Genomic DNA, 19,757 nt, shown 5'->3' on the forward strand with positions numbered 1-19,757 from the left:
CCACGTGGAGGCGGCCTCGGTGGCCAATGGGCGCGCGCGGCGGAGGGCGAAGAGCAGGCCGGCGCTGTAGACGCTGGGGACGCTGGCTCGCTCGCTCGCTGCCTCCGACGCTGTGAGTAGAGCAGCTAGGCCCCGAGCGGGGCGGGACTAGGGTGGTGGTTACGCTCTGCCCTCGCCCTTCTTCCAATGCTGGGCTGGCTGAAAACCTGGTCTTCCGGGTTGTGCGTCTTCCACCTTCACCGCCTAGCGGACTTAGGGCCGCGGGAGAAAGTCTGGGCATGTTTACGGGGAAAATAGTTGGGGCGGGCCCTGGGGCCTCCCTTCTCCCGGCTCGCCCCTCCACGCCCGCCCCGCCCCCCGCGGTCTCCAGCCCCGCCCCCAACGAGCCGCGTGGCGGCTGAAGGGCGCTCCGTGTCCCGCCCTGGCCATTGCTCCTAACGGAGGCTCTTTGTCAAGACAAAGCCTGACAGCCTGCAGTGGGGTTCCTGGCCGTGTCATTCTCATTCAGTCATTGATTCGTCTTTAAATGTCCAGCGCCTACTCTGTACGGGACCGGGCGCTGGACACGGGATAAACCAAACAGTTCTGTCTCTGCCATCATTTAGCAACGTGTCCTTTTTTAAAATACTACACCGAGATACAGTTTTAAATATGCGGTGGGGCCTCTGAATACCTACCTGTAGAGGTCACCTTTTCTTTGTCTGTAAAAGGAGGGCGATGGGCTCTGTAATCTCTAAAGACCTTCTAAACTCTGTAAAATTCTATGATTCACTATCTCTGTGCCAGTTTAACACCCCATCTCAGTGCTTGATGGCAGTTTTAAATGTTTAGGGTTAGGACAGCTGACCAGAGCAAAAATAGAACGATATAATATTATTGCTGAAAGGACTTTATTTGCCTATTTGAATCGGTTCCAGTCATTGGTCGGGTGGCTCAGGGAAGTAATTTCACCTCTTTGACTCAGACCTTCCTCTGTGACAGGAATAGTAGAATAGTATTAATAGCAGCGTCTCCCTCATAGGGCTGTTGAGTGGGTTACATGAGGTGAGGCTCATCAGGTGTTGAGCACAGCTAAGCATTCGGTAAATGACGGCTTATATTATGTTTAAATGGCTTTACCGCGAACAGTAGTACGGATTTTACTTTATTTGTGAAAACAAAGTATTGTGTGCTTGTCCCATCACAAATGAAAAAAAAAAATGAGATAGTTATTCAGCTTTTTATTTTGAGGTAATTGTAGATTCCCCAGCAGTTGTAGGAAATAATAGAGATCCTGTGTACCCAATACCCAGTCTCCCCATTGATAACATTTTGCAAAACTGTAGTACAATATTGCAACCAGATAATTGACATTGACATAATTCATTGATCTCATTCAGGGTTTCCCAGTTTTGTATTTCTCTGTATTATCGTCACATGTGTAGACTCTTGTATCCACCACCACAGTCAAGAGACAGCACAGTTCCAACACCAGGAAGATCCCCCAAGTTGCCATTTTATAACCACAACTTCCCCTTGCAGTCCCACCCAATCTTTTCTCCCTTTCTAAAATTTTGTCGTTTCAAGAATGTTATATAAATGTAATTATACAGCATGTAAGATTTTGGGATTGGTTTTTTTCACTCAGCATAATCCCTTAAGATCCATCAATATTGTTGTATGTATCAATTCCTTTGCATTACTGAGTAGCATTTTATAATATGGATATGCTACCTACAGTATGTTCAACCATTCACCCATCAAAGGACATCTGAGTTGTTTATTGTTTTTAGCTTTTATGAATAAAGCTGTTAAGAACATTAGTGCACAGCTTTTTGTGTGAACCTGTTTTTTGTTTCTCTAGGATAAGTGCCCAAGAGTTCAATTGCTGGATCATATGGTGAGCACGTGTTTAATTTTATAAGAAAAGTGGCTGTACCATTTTACATTCCTACCAGAATTGTATGAGTGATCCAGTTTCTCCTCATTGTCACCAGCATTTGGTGTTGTCACTATTTTTTTATTTTAACCATTCTGATAGGTATGTGGTAGAGATGGTTATTTTTTAGTTTGAACAGGATATAGTTGATTTGTTACTAGCTTAAATATAGAATTATATGCTTTGAGGGGCTGTGATCAGACTTTTGTGGGCTCTGGGCCCATAGTCACGATTGCTTTACTACATGATTTTGAGCATGTGCTTCTTAGTTTAGCCAGGGTGAAAGAACTCAAAATACACATGTTATTTTATTTTATTTTATTGAGACAGGGTCTCTGTCACGGGGCCTGAGTGCAGTGGCACGATCATAGCTTACTGCAACTTAAAACCTCTGGGCTCAAGCAATCCTCCTGCCTAAGCCTCCTAAGTAGCTAGGACTACAGGCCGGTGCCACCACACCTTGCTAATTATTATTATTTTGTAGAGATGAGGTCTCACTATGTTGCTCAGGCTGGTCTCAACCTCTGGGGCTCAAACTGTCCTCCCACCTCAGCCTCCCAAAATGCTAGGATTACAGGCATGAGCCACTGCACCCAGCCACACATGCTCATTTTATAAAATTTTCTCTGCTTACTTTCCCCCCAAGATTTGACTGTATAGTAGTTTGTTTCAATTAAGTAATTTCAAATCAAGGGCTTACTTTGCATTCATATACCCTATAATGTTTGTATTCCTGACACTATATTTCTCCGTTGAGAATTCATGTTCTTCTTCCTCTGTGTAGGTGAGAACCTATAAGAAGTTAGTTAAATGAGTGCCATGTGATGTTGGCCTAAGGACGGCTTTTGGGACCTATGCTTCTAATACCTAATGAATTTCCTCGTTGATTTGTTTCAGTAGATTCTACACACCTCAGGAGTAAGAACTAGAATCAATAATGGGTGGTTTACAGTGGATGGGATTGTAATTTGGGAGAAAAATACCGCATTCTGATGCCACCCCATCCCTCCCGGTCACCACTTTACCATCTTCAACAACTAGTTCATTAATTCAGTACTTTTGACCACCAAGTTAGCCTTCACTTTGAATAGCCCACTGAGTAATTGCATTTAATATGTAACATCAGAACTTCCACTTTAAAAAAAACTGTTTTTATACAAACAGAGAAACTATCAAACTGTAAACTAAAATACAATTTTAAGGCTCACCCCACCCACGGGCTGACTAAATGGACCCCCTCGTGGCCAAAAGGAATATCCTAAATTAAATTGCCTGCCAGGAAGAAGGAGGTCAGACATATCTTATCATGCCCCCTCCCTTCTTGGGAACACCCTTTGTAACCCATTAACAGGCCTAAGGGTATGGGAGACAAACCTGTAGGTCCTCAATTTGCACAACAAATATATGTCTGGTGGCTTATTTCTGATAAACAGCAACTATGTTAAAACATTCCAAGCCTTTAGACAAAGCTTCATGTCTTTAGCCAATTACAAGCCAAAGAATCTTTAAACCCACCTATAACCTATCAGCCCCCCGTTCCAAATGGCCCACCTTTTCGGGCCAAACCAATGTATGCATCCCACGTATTGATTTATGACTTTACCTATAACCGCTGTCTCCCTGAAATATATAAAACCAAACTGTTACCCAGCCACAGCGAGTCCACTTGCTCAAGGCCTCTTGGGCATGGGCTCCGGGTCATGATCCTCAAATTTGGCTGAGAATAAATCTCTTTAAAATTATTTTACAGAGGCCAGGTGTGCTAGCTCACTCCTGTAATCCTAGCACTCTGGGAGGCCGAGGTGGGCGGATCGTTTGAGCTCAAGAGTTCAAGAGCAGCCTGAGCAAGAGCGAGACCCTGTCTCTACTAAAAATAGAAAGAAATTAGCTAGACAACTAAAAATATATAGGAAAAAAATTAGCTGGGCATGGTGGCACATGCCTGTGATCCCAGCTACTGGGGAGGCTGAGGCAGAAGGATCGCTTGAGCCCAGGAGTTTGAGGTTGCTATGAGCTAGGCTGAACCATGGCACTCTAGCCTGGGCAACAGAGTGAGACTCTGTCTCAAAAAAAAATAAATAAATAAAAAGCAAAAATAAAAAATTATTTTACAGAGTTTGGCTTTTTTTCTGTTAACAAAGCCTACTCAGAAAACACTTTGTATATATCCTGTTTTGAGTAACACTTTATAGATCTGGTTTCTAAGTTACAAACATAATTGCAACTTTTAGAAACATTGTTACAAACTTATAGCTCTAAGTTATGTTCTTTTTTTTTTTTTTGGAGACAGAGTCTCACTCTGTTGCCCGGGCTAGAGTGCCGTGGCATCAGCCTAGCTCACAGCAACCTCAAACTCCTGGGCTCAAGTGATCCTCCTGCCTCAGCCTACCGAGTAGCTGGGACTACAGGCATGTGCCACCATGCCCGGCTAATTTTTTTCTATATTTTTAGTTGTCTGGTTAATTTTTTCCTATTTTTTAGTAGAGATGGGGGTCTCGCTCTTGCTCAGGCTGGTCTCGAACTCCTGTCCTGAGCGATCCTCCCACCTCAGCCTTCCAGAGTGCTGGGATTACAGGCATGAGCCACCTCGCCCAGCCTGTTTTTATTTTTATTTTTGTTTTTATAATTTGAATTTCTGGATTATTTATGGCAGCGATAATTTAGTAGTGGCTATTTTCTAACTTTTAACTGGATTATTTTAATTTATTAGAGCTAAATTCACTAACTTACCACTAGAGGTCTCCTCTTTCCCTATAGAAAGCATTCCCAGAGGTAGCTGCTTGCACTCAAGTAGGAATAGTTCCCAAAACCAATTAGCAAAGTTGCAGTTGAGAAGGTAAAAACCTATCAATTTTTTAAACCTCATTGCCAAATATGAATTTAATTTTCATGTTCAAGTTATTTTAAATATATCTAGTGTTTTTAGAGATCACAGCTGAAGTAAATTTTTCCTTCCCCTTAAACTGAATTATAATTGATGGGCCAATGAATCAAGGAAAGTATTCAAAGGCCACTGTAATTCACCTGTTTAATAACAGTTTATTTGGTTTTGTCTTGCTCCATGGAAATTTATGTCAACCATTGAAGACTATTAATTAACACCGTGTTGGATATAATTTGTTTACATGTCATCTGTCTTCATTAGACTATACATTCTATGAGGATGGGAACCATGTCTTTCTCTGTGCCTCTCTCCTTTGCTGTTTTGGGTTTTTGTCTTACCATTGTTTCTTTTGCACTAAATATAGCACACATTCAATAGACATTTATTAAGTGAATGAATGAGCAGATGGACATGGCATTTAAATGAGGTCTGGAGGCTGGATGAGATTTCTGCAGATGGGATTGGTGGGGGTGGGAGGGGGGTGGAATAGAGGGAATAGCCTGAGTAGAAGTTGGGAAGCTCAGACTTGTAAATGAGGTTGGCAACCAGTGGAGTTATTAGAGGTGGGCACAGGTAGAGAGAACTTTAACAAAAAGCTGGAAAGGGTTGAGAAGATGAGAAGAGGTAGCAGGGGGAGAGGTTTGCAGTAATGAAGACAGAGTGATGATGGAAAAGGAGTGAAGAGGGTATTAGGTGATTCCAGGGTTCTGTCCCCAGGCCACATCTCTCATTGCTCAACAGCTTCAACATCATCAGTCACTTCCTCAGCTCTAAGGTGGTTCCCACTCAGGCATCTATCTAGTCCTCTTCTTTCCCTTGAATTCTAGAAATTTGAATGATTAAGGAAAGGGCCCTGGACTGGTAGGCGAGAGAACTGGGTTCAAGTTTCAGCACTGCCACCAATTAGCCATGAAACATTGAGCAAGTCCCCTTAAACACATGCATTTATTAGTACCCCGCCTTGTTCCAGAAAGAATTTAGGGTGTCAGCAAGTTACTTAATATCAGGGCTTCAGTTTCCTCATCTCTAAATGAGAGGTTTGGTCTAGGTGATCTAAGTTCCTTCCAACTGTAGCATTTTGTGACTCTGATTCCAATAATTTATTTGTCATCTCCACTTAGAAGTCCTGCCAAACTTTCATATTTAGAATGTGAAAAACTGGAAGAAAAAAATGGAACTCACAACCCTGTCCTCCTGATGTTGATTTCTGTTAATGACATCACCATCCTACCAGTGACCCGGGACCAAAACTTGGTGTCATCTTCAATTTTAGCCCTTGCTCCCCTAAATCTCACTGAGTCATATGGAATCTAATGACTCTGTAATGTCATTTCCAAACTTCCCGACTGGGCCCTTTCCTAAGGCCACATACAGTTGGGCTGGCTGTCTCATTCTGTTGACTCGAAATCTTGATGCCCCTGTCTGAGTAAATCCCTGAGGCACATCTGTAACAATGCCAATGCTTTGTTCTAAAACCTCAGCAACTCCCGACTGCCTGCAGAATACGATTCCAAACTCCCTGGCTGAGCATGAGAGACCTTTCCTGGCCTGACTATGCAAATTGCCTGCCTCTTCTCATGACTCCCATGTGCTAATGAAACTGAACTACAACATACCTTAAATGTTTCTGCCTCATGTAACAACCTGGTTAACTTTTCTTGACACCCTTGTTGAAATCTCTTTATCCCTTTTTTTTAAAAAAATTCTTTTGAGGCATTTACCAGCGTCTGTCACTTACTTTACTTGATAACTTGTCTTAGTCTATTCCAGCCTGCATTAAATTGTCAGTTCCTCAAAGCAGAGACTATGTTTCATTTATCTTTTTCTCCCCACCTTCCCCACCCCACCACCATACATACCCGGCACATTACTAGAGAAACTTGAATTGAGATAAATCAGATTGAGACCTAGTCCAAAAATCACTTTCTCAACTCATGGTTATAGATTTTTACAGCTGGAGGTCATCTAAGCAAAGCATCTCATTTTACAAATGAGAAAACCAAGGGGCAGAGAGGTGAAGTTACTTGCCCAGTCTTTCCCAGCGGCGCTTGCACAGTTGTTTGCACTGCTCTGGTGACACGAGTTGCAGCTTTGTAATAGGTAGGTCTATTTTCATGTTTTCTCTTCCATCCTGGATGTAATGCATCTTAACCTCAACACATTGTTTTTTTGGGTGACTTTAGTGTGTCGGTTTGATATCGAAAATGTAGATTGGGAGGGGAGCTAGCTGGTTGGGCGCATTTGTAGTTACACTGCCTGAACAGACACTAGGTGGCAACACTGCAGACAGACTGCAATTGAGGTTTGAAAATGGGTCTTAATATTAAAGCTGGAAGGAACATTAGACAACACCATTCAGTCCGACCCTTCCTTTTTGTTTTGTTTTGTTTTGTTTTTGAGACAGAGTCTCACTCTGTTGCCCGGGCTAGAGTGCCGTGGCATCAGCCTAGCTCACAGCAACCTCAAACTCCCGGGCTCAAGCAATCCTTCTGCCTCAGCCTCCTGAGTAGCTGGGACTACAGGCATGCACCACCAGGCCCGGCTAATTTTTCTATATATATTTTATATATATAAATATAATTTATATATAAATTATATATAATTTGTCCATATTATGGACATATAATTTCTTTCTATTTTTAGTAGAGACGGGGTCTTGCTCTTGCTCAGTCTGGTCTTGAACTCCTGAGCTCAAACAATCTGCCCGCCTCGGCCTCCCAAAGTGCTAGGATTACAGGTGTGAGCCACCGCGCCCGGTGCCAACCCTTCCTTTTTGAAGCAGAAAAAAAAACAACAAAGAACAAAACAAAAAACCCAAGTACCAGACAGGAGTGACTTGCTCAATAATTGCCAAAATTGCTGAGTGGGAAGTGAGTCATCAGCTTTATTGACACAAGAGAACTGACTCTGAAGTTGTGAAGTTACTACATGTATGGGACTCTGATTGCCAGCTGATGATCTAATGTGAGCACTGTTTTGTGTGTCTAGATTAAAGGATGCTGTTTGGAAAAGTTTCCTGGCAGTTGTGTGGCCTAAAGAAACTCCCATGGTCATGTGATTCCAGATACTTCTGGGGCTGGTTGAATGCAGTGTTTAATAAGTAAGTTCCTCTAACTAAAGTGAAGAAAGGTGGGATTGTTATAGCTAGATGAGTTCCCAATAGCTCGTTTCATTATTTCATGTATTTCAAGTGTTTTTTGAACATTTTGTGCAGTATGATCTAATTGTGTTTACAAACAAATAAAACACACACACAAACATGGAAAAAAGACAAGAAAAGTAGATTATAGAATATTAACTGTGGCTGTCTGGGTTGCAGGAGTTCAGTGATTTTTCTTCTTTGTCCTTTTGATGCCTTTCAAGTTTTCTAAACTTTTATACAGAAAAACTTAGTAAATGTAATTTTAAAATATTTTATGGCTTTTTAAGGGATGTAGTTAGCCTTTTGAGTACTATCAAGGGAACCCAAGTTTTTTAAAAATTAGTGGGTGGCATGCTTAGAAGTATCATTTTGAAACTGATGAAACTAACCTCATTGCTTACTGTGGCATTGTGATTACTAACTAGAGAAAAAGGCATATGTAGAAGTTAATAAATATCACTTAATGAGATTAACTTGAACATAGGTTCAAAATTATTTCTTCTTTAATATTTTATCAATAATGCTAATCAAGTGTAGTCATTCATTTAATACATAGTTACTGAGTATCTATGGTGTCAAGCACTGTGCTACATATGAATCAATAAAGACTCATGTTTGCCTGATAAACTCATATAAAAATAATATGCATTGACAGTTTATTCGGAAACAAAAACAAAAGCAAAAAATTTAGCAGGTAGAACTATAGCATTTTTTTTAAGAGGATCTCACTAATACATTTATCTCTCTCCTCAGTTATTCAAAATGAAAATTTTTGCTGTTCTGTATTTCTGTTAGTGAATATAGTTAAGAAGTTAGTGATTATTGTAAAATAGAGCTGTTTTTTATCTCTGGTCAACAGAGTGGATTATGAACGCATCAGGGATGTCGGCCCCAACAGGGCGGCGTCTGAGTGGCTGCTGCGATGTGGGGCCATGGTACGCTACCATGGCCAGGAGAGGTGGCAGAAGGACTACAACAACCTCCCAACAGGCCCTCTGGACAAATATAAGATTCAAGCCATCGATGCCACGGACTCTTGTATTATGAGCATTGGATTTGATCACATGGGTAACTACCCTATCATTTTGCTTATAGGCAATGCAGGTGATTTGCATTGATCATTTTGTTGCAGTTGTCTCACTATTATAGTCATAGGTGTGTTCTTTTTTGCCCATTTCAGTACAATCACGTTTGTTTCTTCCTGTGTTTGATATCTATTTTCAAATTAAACAGAGGTTACAAACACCTTCTCCTTCCTCCTATCACTAAGCTTGTTTCTAATATTAATACATGGCTTTATTCTGTGGTTTATTGACTTAAAATTCAAGGCCTTGTTTGTCAAACTTCTAGCATTAAGAAACTCTCAATAATGTAGGAACAATCACATCTACACAGCTTCTGCTTGTGTGAGCATTTCTTTCTTCTAGTGCATGGGCATTTGGTGCAGAGTGGCCCTGTCCATCAGCACAACCTGTAGAGTGAATAACTTTTGTGGTTAATAGGGTAAGCAATTGTTCCGGTTTTCATGAGACTAAGGTATCCCAGAACATAGGGAACTTTCAGTCCTAAAACCAGGTCATTCCTGGGCATACCAGGGGAGTTGGTCATCTTAATGGTAAAGCAGATTTATTTTTATTTATTTATTTATTTATTTATTTATTTTGAGACAGAATCTCGCTGTTACCCAGGCTAGAGTGCCGTGGCATCAGCCTAGCTCACAGCAACCTCAAACTCCTGAGCCCAAGTGATCTTCCTGCCTCAGCCTCCCGAGTAGCTGGACTACAGGCATGAGCCACTGCACCCGGCCTAAAGCAGATTTTTAAACTGTACTTTTTTTCCCCAGAGGGCCTAGAGCATGTTGAAAAAATAAGACTATGCAAATGTCATTACATCGAGGATGACGGTTTGAAGAAACTTAGTCAATTTGAAAAATTACAAAAAAGCATATTGGAAATGGAAATAATTTCCTGTGGGAATATCACAGACAAAGGCATCATTGCTTTGAGTAATTTAAGGTAGGTGGTCAAAACCAAAGTGGAAACGTGATGATGTTAAGGTGAATACTAATAAAAGACACAGTTGGGGGGGTGGTGTCTTTTTTTAGTTTTAAAACATATAATTTAAGAAAATGACCTCATTTTCATATATAATTCTTTTTAAAAGTTAAAATGATCAACCTGAATTAAGGTTTTATTGTATATTTTAGGGGGCATGTTTTTAAAAATTAAATCTACATAAAGTACCTAGCATAGTACCTGCAACAGTAAGCCCTCAATAAGCATTAGCTATTATACTTTCTCTCCTTCTTTTAAAGAAATTTTCCCCAGGTTTTTGGTATTCTCATGACATTAGTTGTATATCTGTTAGCATTTCACTCTGTAATTAAGTTGCTTGAGGGAAAAAACCTTGAAATATTCTCCTATATCTGGAGCCTAGAACACTGCCTGCCACTATAATAAATTTCAAAAACATGCATCCATCGGTTAGGAAAGCTGTTCTACCACCAACCAGACCCATGCCATGGCCTGGAGTAAGTCATCCAATCCCAAACACAAAAACAGATACTGCTAGCAAGAAATGTTTAATAAAAAAATTGTAGGATTCTGAATCTTATCAGAGTGATGGAGAAAGAATATGTTTGTTTAATCAAATCACTATTTAGAGATCTCATCATTCACATTCTGAATCTAATTAATGTAGTTCTGCTTTAACATGTAACGGATCTGCCTGTAACCTCAGTATCACGGGAAGTTTGAGGAATTTTAAACATTAAGACCCAAAGCACTAGATTCTTCATCTCTTACATTAGCTGAGGCTTCAAAGCTTCATCTTCTAATACAAATCTGAATACCTTTAAGAACTTTCCCAATTTTTTTTTCCTTTTTGGGGTTAAGATTCATATTTTATATTTCACATACAAAGGAGATCTATGTCATTATATATATATATATATATATATATATATGAGATATATATACATATATAGTATTTAGAAAGATTCAGCTAGATATATTGATGTAGTTAAGAACAACTATAATTTCCAAAGTCTGGCTTAATTCCTAGCATGAATTTCATTTAAAATAGTATTCAAAGACTACTGCTCTAAGACATTTTGAAGGTGTAGGTTGATATAAACACATTCTTTATGTAATTTTTTTATTTTTATTTATTTATTTATTTTTTTTTTGAGACAGAGTCTCACTCTGTTGCCCAGGCTAGAGTGAGTGCCGTGGCGTCAGCCTAGCTCACAGCAACCTCAGACTCCTGAGCTCAAGCGATCCTCCTGTCTCAGCCTCCCGAGTAGCTGGGACTACAGGCATGCACCACCATGCCCGGCTAATTTTTTCTATATATATTTTTAGCTGTCCATATAATTTCTTTCTATTTTTAGTAGAGGTGGGGTCTCGCTCTTGCTCAGGCTGGTCTCGAACTGCTGAGCTCAAACGATCCTCCCACCTCGGCCTCCCAGAGTGCTAGGATTACAGGCGTGAGCCACCGTGCCCGGCCAATTTTTTTAAAAGTCAATAAATTGATTTACTTTTAATGCTAAAGGCCAAATTGAAGTGACTCTTTTCTGTCTCTATTTGCAGAAACCTCAAGTATTTGTTGTTAAAGGATCTTCCTGGAGTTAGAGAAAAAGAAAATCTTGTCCAAGCCTTTAAGACAGCACTGCCTTCTCTGGAACTAAAATTACACTTGAAGTAAAATAATAAGCGTGTTATTTGAGTATAAAAGATCATTTGAAATTGTTGATCCTAAACAGCAACAAATATACAATCACCAATAGAATTATAAGGATGTCCTATCATGACATCGTAGAAGTAGAGAGTCCATCATATGTAGAAAATAAATATTCAGATGCACTCACTAAAGTTACTGAGAATTTATGTACATTAATTCATTTTAGGAAAAATGCAAACAAGGTAGCATTTTAAATCTAATATGTTCCTCACTTAATATACAAATATATACAGATATCACTGGTAGATACTGATTTAGTGTTCTTTAAAGTGATTTAACTGTGTAACACAGACATTCTTTATTGTATTATAACAGTAATTTGTATTACATTTTACTTTAAAATTACTGAAGCATGTTACTATAAATGCCCAATTATGAAAAACTGGAAGCTAAATTACGGATTCATTGATGGAGTCAATTATGCAAAGCAGTCAGTGGTTGCTGAGGCATGCATTTCTTACTGATTCCCAGGATTTGCATGCATTTCCTATGATCCTGCATTCCTGTGTTCTTGATAGCATACACCCTTTCTCAAAATGCATAGTTGCTGGTTAATTTGTCTATTTTGTAAGCTTAGGCTAGAGTTTTATTAAAACTGAGCTTAGATACTTGGCTGCATTCAAATAGAATAAAGGAAACAATTATAAAGACCAGAAGGCTATATTTAAGTTTTTCTTAAAAAATTGCTTAAAACAAAATTTTAATGTGTCAATTAGAAACTAATTTTTCTTCTCTCATATATCTTGGATACAACCTCTTATAAGCTCAAGGGACATCAAAAAGAAGTGAAGTATAAACACAAATGTCAATTTCTATCTAGAAAGCAGTAACAATGTCACAAGTCGATAAAACAGGTCTTTAATTTTACCTACTTGAAATAGCCTTGATTCTATTATTATTAGTTATATGCCAGCTTGTTTCTGGATTTCTGTATGTTTGGTTTGAACATTCAGTTGTTGAATATCAACTTGATTAAAAATAATTTTTAAATAAACACTTTCTGTGATGCAGCTTTCAGGTAGAAAATGAATTTTAGTAGTGCTTAGAAACTAGCTCATGTAAATAGTGCATAGCATAAATGATACACTATTTATAACAACATTGTCATTTAAAATGTCATAAAATGGAAAATAAAAAAGACAAGGATGTAGAATAATCTCATGTGATACAATGGTGATTTCATGCTGAAGAAGAGGAATACAGATATGGTTAAACTGAACATAAGCATAGATTTACTGGAACTCATTAGAAAAAAATGAGTCCTTTTTCTCAAGTTTGTTTCATTACCATGTGGTACAATAACTGATTTACCATAATTTAGTCAGAGCTACTTTTATATTCTGAATGGTTTTCTGTAATAAAACTATTGGATGAATTAGGCAGTTATAGTCATCTGCCTGCGTCAAGTGCATTTTCTTGGATTAAAGAAAAAAAAAAATTTTAACTATTCACAGAAGTGCGCGTCCCTCCTTGCCATTTGAACCAATGCTGCCTAAGGGGAACTGAATAATATTGGGACTATTGTTTAACACACTGTCAGGTCTATGTATGAAGCTACATACGTTGGGAAGCCTTAGGATATCATTAAATTGCCTGGGGTATCCAAAATTATTGAACAGATGCCAGAATTCAATGGATTACTGAGTAGTAAGTGAATGGGGTCAAACACTGTAATGAAGAAAATTAACACAGGAAGAAAATGAGAGTGCAGAAGATATGTTTTAAAGATACAGTAAAATACAACTTTGAAAACCATGGTTGAGAACTGCTAGGAAATAGTGGCAGCACATCAACCAGAAATGGTGCTGAGCTGTAAGAAGCAGATATGAGGTTTCACATTGCCATTCTGTCTAGGGGACAAGGATGAAAAAGCTTTTTGATTAGGAGCAGTAGGCAAAATCAAAGCTAATTAATTAATTAGTATTATCATATGTTATCATTTTAAGACTCTACAAAGCCAGGAATCCTCGATAACTATAATATCATTTTGGACTTTTTTTCTTTCCTTCCTTCCTCCCTCCCTCCCTCTTTCTTTCCCTTCCCTTCCCTTCTCTTTCCTTCCTTCCTTCCTTTCTTTTTCTCTCTCCTTCCTTCCTTCCTTCCTTCCTTCCTTCTCTTTCTTTCTTTTTCTTTTTTTAAGAGATGGGTCTTACTTTGTTGCCCAGGCTGGAGTGCAGTAGCATGATCATAGCTTACTGCAGCCTCGAACTCCTGGGCTCCCATGTAGCTGGGACTACAGGCACGCACCACCACACCCAGCTTGGACTACTTTCTAATTGGTTGTAAAGATAGTATATATACACACACATACGTGTGTAAGTATATATGCATGTGCACATACACACATATATACCTATAGTGTAAATGTTTCTGGAAAACACCAGTTTACAACCTAAAGTCTTTCATGAGTCAAGTGAAAGCTCACAAACAGTTTCTTCTAAAACCCAGATCACTATATACAGTTTCTACCCTATAGATCTGTCTCCAAGTCTGAGGCTGAGCTGGAGGGAATGAAGTACTAATTATTTTCAATCTAACAGGTTCAGTTACTGCAAAGCCTGTAGGTCTTGTTCTACCCCTTGACCACCCTGGTCAGCTGCCAAGCTTCACGCCATTGTTTGCAAGGAGAATTGAGTGAACAAATGTTGACAGATTACAGTAAATACATCTTGCCTGCAAAAGTGACTAAGATACATCCTTTACTGAAGGTAAAGACAAATGTATATGTAAAAGAATGTATAAACATATCATTAAATATATAAGCATATAAATTACAAAGTATTTATAATTCATATGATTTTAAATATTTGAACTTAAATATTCCAAAAAATTGTTTTAAAATATAAAAATCAAGAGATAGAGTAAGCAGGAAATGGAATTTTAAACATTTTGATTACAAGAACTTAAACTGTTCTTAAATATGATGTTGAAACAATCGGAAAGGCAGGAGATAGGACTCAAGGTAACAGAGATTAAAGGAAATACATATGGGCATTTTATAATCCATTTTTCACATGTAGCATATGGTACAACTGAAGTGTAAATCTTTTTGTTGTTGTTGTTGTTGTTTTTCCTGAAACAGAGTCTCGCTCTGTTGCCTGGGCTAGAGTGAATGCCGTGGCATCAGCCTAGCTCACAGCAACCTCAAACTCCCGGGCTCAAGCAATCCTTCTGCCTCAGCCTCCAGAGTAGCTGGGACTACAGGCATGCACCACCATGCCCGGCTAATTTTTTTCTCTATGTATTTTTAGCTGTCCATATCATTTCTTTTCTATTTTTAGTAGAGGTGGGGTCTCACTCTTGCTCAGGCTGGTCTTGAACTGACCTCGAGCGATCCTCCTGCCTTGGCCTCCCAGAGTGCTAGGATTACAGGCGTGAGCCACCGCACCCGGCCACGTAAATCTTTTTGAAATCATCTAATTTTGTCAGAGGTATGAGGAGTAGATAGAGTTTATTTTCTGTCCCTAAGCTCAGCTGCTTATATAAATAAAAATACAAGTGAAACTCCAAACAGGTTTTTCCTTTCTTTTCTGGACACCATCATCAAGCATGGAAGACTGGATCTGGAATTTCCCTTCATATCATGCCAAGTGGCCTGACTTGCTTATGTTTTCTCCTGGTGTGTTCTCAACATTGTAATTGTTTTCAGTCAAGTGTGTAAGTTTTATTTTCTTCAAATTATTGATCAATTCCTTTTTTTTTTTTTAATCATTAATCTCCTTAAATGTTTGGAAAACGGTAGTTAAGTTTCTTGGTATTAGAGTAGTACTTCTTATTATTCAACGCTGGAAGGGTGCTGCTGCTGCTAGTTAGCTGAGGTAGGTACTGCAACTGAAGATACAAAACTCAGAATTAGGTTCAAAACCATGCCATGCATTTTTTTTCATTATTTAGAATACATCAAAAAAAGAGGTAATTACATAACTTTTTCAGCACAGAAATACTTTTTTTTGCACAGAATCCAGGAACTGAGAGAGGACAAAATGTTTCCATTTGGTCTCTGCTTTTCCTTATAAAGGTTTATTTTATATTGAAAAGCAAAAGCAGGCACATTAAAGAAGATTCATAAAATATGAAAAAGAAAAGAAAATCTACATGTTAATATTATTGGCAAAAAGCATAGGTTTACAAGGGTTGGGAGCTTGCTGGGACCTTAGGGACCATTTAAACCAATGCTTTGTCTTATAGCAGAGAAAACTAGGTCTGGAGCACCTAGGCAATTTGCCCACTTACTCCCTTAGTTAAAAAGGCAAGCCAGCCAGGCATGGTGGCACATGCCTATAGTCCCAGCTACTTGGGACACTGAGGCAGGAGGATCACTTGAGCCCAGGAGTTTGAGATCAGCCTGGGCAACACAGCAAGATCCCACCTCTAAAAAAAGGCAAAACTACTTCCTTCAAGCTTCTGGATAGTGTTTGAATTTATTGTCAGTGTCAAACGAAAGTAAGAACACACCTACAATTTTTGTATTTTACTATATGGCCTTAGGTATCTGAAAAGAGGGTATTTTTTAGTACTTTTAATCAAACCGTTGAATCCTTCAGGACTTAAAAAGCAATACACCAAATAGTGGGGTTCCCCTATTCCAGTAGAAATATTTCCATCAAGACCCTTTGTTCTTGAATACAAAGTAACAGTAAGAAAAGGAGTAACTATGGGGTGGGAGTGGGGAGTCTATTTCTGGTCTGTTTTGCTCCATGGATCACATATGATAGAGAATAAATAAAAACAGTTTTGTAACTGTGGTCTACCTTAGGGCCAGGAGTTCATGCTGTACCTGTTCTTAATGGACTCTTCACCCTTTTCCCTCCTCTGAACCTCACACACACCACCCAAGTACTGTTCAGCGTGCTAGGCAGTGGAGGCTGCAAAGGGAAAGGCTAAGGCAAGATAACTTATAACAAGAAACTTATTGTAAGGCCATTTTACCACTGTACACCAATCAAGATTCTTCCCAGGCTCCCAGTGTGCATTTCGGATGCTATTCTCTGGTTAAACATGCTCTTCTGCTGATACCACTGAAAGCACTCATCAACATACTTGCCCTAGCCAACTCTGACAATAAAGGATCAGGGAAGAAAACAGTTCCTTTTCTGGATAAACATGGAATGTTAATACTGAAGGTGAACATGATGACAGAGAACTGCCTGGGATAAATCTAATTCCATCTTCCTAAGCAGAGTATGTTCAGCTGAACCCACACTCATGCACCTGGCTGAGCTCATGCATGCCAGAACCCCTGGCCCCTGTGTGGCAGCAGGAAACAGCAGGTCAAGGACACCTTTAGGAGTCAGAGAGAAGGGGCCTCAGGTGATAGATGTCTCTGGGGCCCTGGTTGATATATCATGTGACCTGTCTCCAGGTACTGGAATGAGGGTACTGGAACTGCAAGCCACAGTTACCACTCTCAAGTCTAGATTCTGACTCTCTGTACTAGGTGGCAGGTATGAGATCATTTGGAACTATAACCTTGGATGTTTCTGTAAGGCAGTACACCATTTTTACCCCAGGCAGGTGCTTTTGGCTCTGTTGTAGGGTCTTCCTTGCTGGTTTTTCATGTTCTTTTGCCAAATCCCCTACTTCTCTGATGCTGTCAAAATATGGGTGCTGCAACAGCTGTTCACATGTCAGTCTCTCAGCAGGGTCCATGTGGAGGCAGCCCTAAAAGAACAGAAAATTCCCTCTGCTTACTTCTTTAAAATCGTATTAACTTATTAATGTCATTTTTTTTTCTTCTTTGAAAGATTAAACTCTTCAGTTAGGAATAAGAAGGGAAAAAAGTGGGAAAACCCACCAGTTATGATTTTAGCTCTTTCTACAGTCATTCCTAAATGGGTACCCACATAATAAATAGTTTCTACAAGTAGTAACAGATACCTTATTTTGTTCTTTAGGCAGTTGGTGTTCTGTCCTGGGAGAGTAGGATACAATTTTGGAGTTTACCACAGTGGCCAACTAGGATAATCCATTTAGCCAATTTGGTCTTTCGCATGTACTTTGTAAAAACTAGTGTGCTTATTTAAAAAATAATATTTATACATGATACAAATAAAATTAATACAGTATACAGGAAGTCTCCACCATTCTAGGTCTTCTGTTCCTCCTTCTGAAGTCAGCTCCTCTTTTTTTTGAGGGGATAATATATTCTACCAGAAATATTCTATGCATTACAAGCATACATGAGTATGTATGTAAGGAGAGGCATAATCTATATACCTGTATATTAATAATTTTTAACAATTTTATTTGGCATTAAGTAGGCCATGGGGCTCATACTTGGGTAGATTAAATCTCACAACTGCATACCCCAAGGAACTGTCTCAATTGTTTTTGTTACAAATGTATCAGTAAATGTATTAAACAATTTTTACACTATGTGGAACATTGACTGTAACTTCCAAATATTTTCATTGGTACTATACCTCATTTTACTTAAGAGCTATATTTCTAAAATATATAAATCAACTTTTAAAATCAAAACATACTTCAAATGTACTAGGGAATTGGCTATTTGAAAGGATCCTATAGCTAAGTACTTTTTGATTCTTTTTTTTTGAGACAGAGTCTCACTCTGTTGCCCAGACTAGAGTGCCATGGCGTCAGCCTAGCTCACAGCAACCTCAAACTCCTGGGCTCAAGCAATCCTCCTGCCTCAGCCTCCCGAGTAGCTGGGACTACAGGCATGCGCCACCATGCCCAGCTAATTTTTTCTATATATTTTTAGTTATCTGGTTAATTTCTCTCTATTTTTTAGTAGAGACAGGGTCTCGCTCTTGCTCAGGCTAGTCTGGAACTCCTGACCTCCAGTGATCCTCCTGCTTCAGCCTCCCAGAGTGCTGGGATTACAGGGGTGAGCCACCACGCCCGGCCGCTAAGTACTTTTTGAAGAAAAGGATCTCTTTGTAAAACAAACACCGCCCCCTGAAATTTCTATTTTGTGTAAATTTAGATTTCAAATATAATGTTAGGTTTATTTATAGTGAAATACTTATGTTTTCACTGTAATAGAATGTGATCCATTTTAAAAACTGAAAATATTTATACTTTTTAAAGGAGAAGACTTCTAAAAGGAACAATTTTCATTTCATGGATTGACATAAGTAATTAAGATTCTCCACTGATGACAATCCTTGTGTATTTCCCAGTAGGCTGGAAGCTAGGATTTTACCTTCAAGAGCCCCAGGGCAGGATAAGAGATGTTTGGGAATTTTAATTCAAGTGGTTCCTGTTGGAAAGAAAAGGGGCTTTTAATTTACAGCAGGTATTCAAATTAAGGCTACCTCAAATTGGATTTCTTCTGAGTAGAAGCCTCTTCCTGGCACCTTCTCCTCCTCCACCCTCTGTCCACTCCACCTCCCACATGCAGCAACCTCCCTAGGCTTGTTTCACAAGCTCCCTCTCTCCCACTTCTAAATTGCTTTTCCAAATTTACTTCCTAACCATTCCCTTCACTTCCCAAAGAACCGATGCAGGTTGCAAATTATAAGTAAATACTAATGAAAGAAAAAAAATTCATGCTGAGCAAAAAAAAATTGAAATAAGAACTGCTCAGCGTGAATTTTTTTTCTTTCACTAGTATTTACTTATAATTTGCAACCTGGCGTTCACATTGGCATTGTAAAAAGGCAGTCCTAATTATTGCATTTATTGACAATTTTATATAAAGGGAGCTTTGAAATCAATTTTTTCCCCTACCCAGGTGAACAGATGCTTCTTGGTTTTCTGGAATAAACACTGTTGTCTCCTCCCACAAGAGCCTGCAGTTTCCCTGATCAGCCTACTGTTCAAAGAATCTCCCTTTGGCCATATAAGGCTATTTTGCTCCAGTCACCTGCTGGAGACAATCGGGAATAACACTGCAAATGGGAGGAATGCCGAAGGTCAGGCAGACTGGCCAGTTAAAGAGATAGACCACTGGCAATGGCTAAGGAGGGAAGCTGAGAAAATAAGAATAGGCTGCCAAGCTGAGCAAATAAATGACCGCAGTGCGCTGTGTGTATAAAGATGGCAGTGTGTGAGCTGGAGGCTGGAGTGACTGGCCGGGCTCACCTAATGAGCCGCAGTCTGGTGCT

At 39.2% G+C, this 19,757-nt stretch overlaps 2 protein-coding genes across 8 annotated transcripts in view; one reads left to right on the top strand and one right to left on the bottom strand.

Annotated features, from left to right (window-relative positions):
• The first annotated feature begins 38 nt into the window (after window positions 1–38).
• On the top strand, window positions 39–12,762 carry DMAC2L (distal membrane arm assembly component 2 like). 4 transcript variants are annotated; one of them, XM_069464778.1, is made up of 7 exons: window positions 39–112; window positions 1,844–1,879; window positions 6,757–6,902; window positions 7,791–7,902; window positions 8,804–9,012; window positions 9,788–9,959; window positions 11,535–12,762. In XM_069464778.1, the coding sequence occupies exons 4-7, from the start codon at window positions 7,799–7,801 to the stop codon at window positions 11,647–11,649; spliced, it is 600 nt and encodes a 199-aa protein (XP_069320879.1). In that variant the 5' UTR covers window positions 39–112; window positions 1,844–1,879; window positions 6,757–6,902; window positions 7,791–7,798; the 3' UTR covers window positions 11,650–12,762. The 4 variants fall into 4 exon arrangements, with proteins under 4 accessions (XP_069320879.1, XP_069320869.1, XP_069320897.1 ...); XM_069464768.1 differs by lacking the exon at window positions 1,844–1,879 and having other exon boundaries at window positions 6,747–6,902; XM_069464796.1 differs by lacking the exon at window positions 1,844–1,879.
• A 2,643-nt stretch (window positions 12,763–15,405) lies between these two features.
• Window positions 15,406–19,757, bottom strand: part of CDKL1 (cyclin dependent kinase like 1) — a 57,172-nt gene continuing 52,820 nt past the window's right edge. Inside the window, exons 7-9 of one of the 4 annotated variants that reach the window (XM_069464745.1) lie at window positions 18,854–18,910; window positions 17,191–17,346; window positions 15,406–15,516 (exon numbers count right to left, since the gene is read on the bottom strand). In XM_069464745.1, coding sequence (XP_069320846.1) covers window positions 15,406–15,516; window positions 17,191–17,346; window positions 18,854–18,910 — 324 coding nt within the window. Of the gene's footprint in view, window positions 15,517–17,154; window positions 17,347–18,853; window positions 18,911–19,757 lie in introns of all 4 variants that reach the window. The other 3 variants (XM_069464735.1, XM_069464753.1, XM_069464758.1) reach the window with 3 other exon arrangements.

This window comes from Eulemur rufifrons, chromosome 2, assembly GCF_041146395.1.
Source record: "Eulemur rufifrons isolate Redbay chromosome 2, OSU_ERuf_1, whole genome shotgun sequence".
NCBI lineage: Eukaryota > Metazoa > Chordata > Mammalia > Primates > Lemuridae > Eulemur > Eulemur rufifrons.

Bases quoted from the DNA above. Each gene is read 5' to 3' on its own strand.
- DMAC2L (XM_069464778.1), top strand. From the start codon at position 7,799: ATGCTGTTTGGAAAAGTTTCCTGGCAGTTGTGTGGCCTAAAGAAACTC. The intron at 7,903-8,803 runs GTAAGTTCCTCT...TCTGGTCAACAG, and splicing joins TTGAATGCAGTGTTTAATAA to AGTGGATTATGAACGCATCA. The intron at 9,013-9,787 runs GTAACTACCCTA...TTTTTTCCCCAG, and splicing joins CATTGGATTTGATCACATGG to AGGGCCTAGAGCATGTTGAA.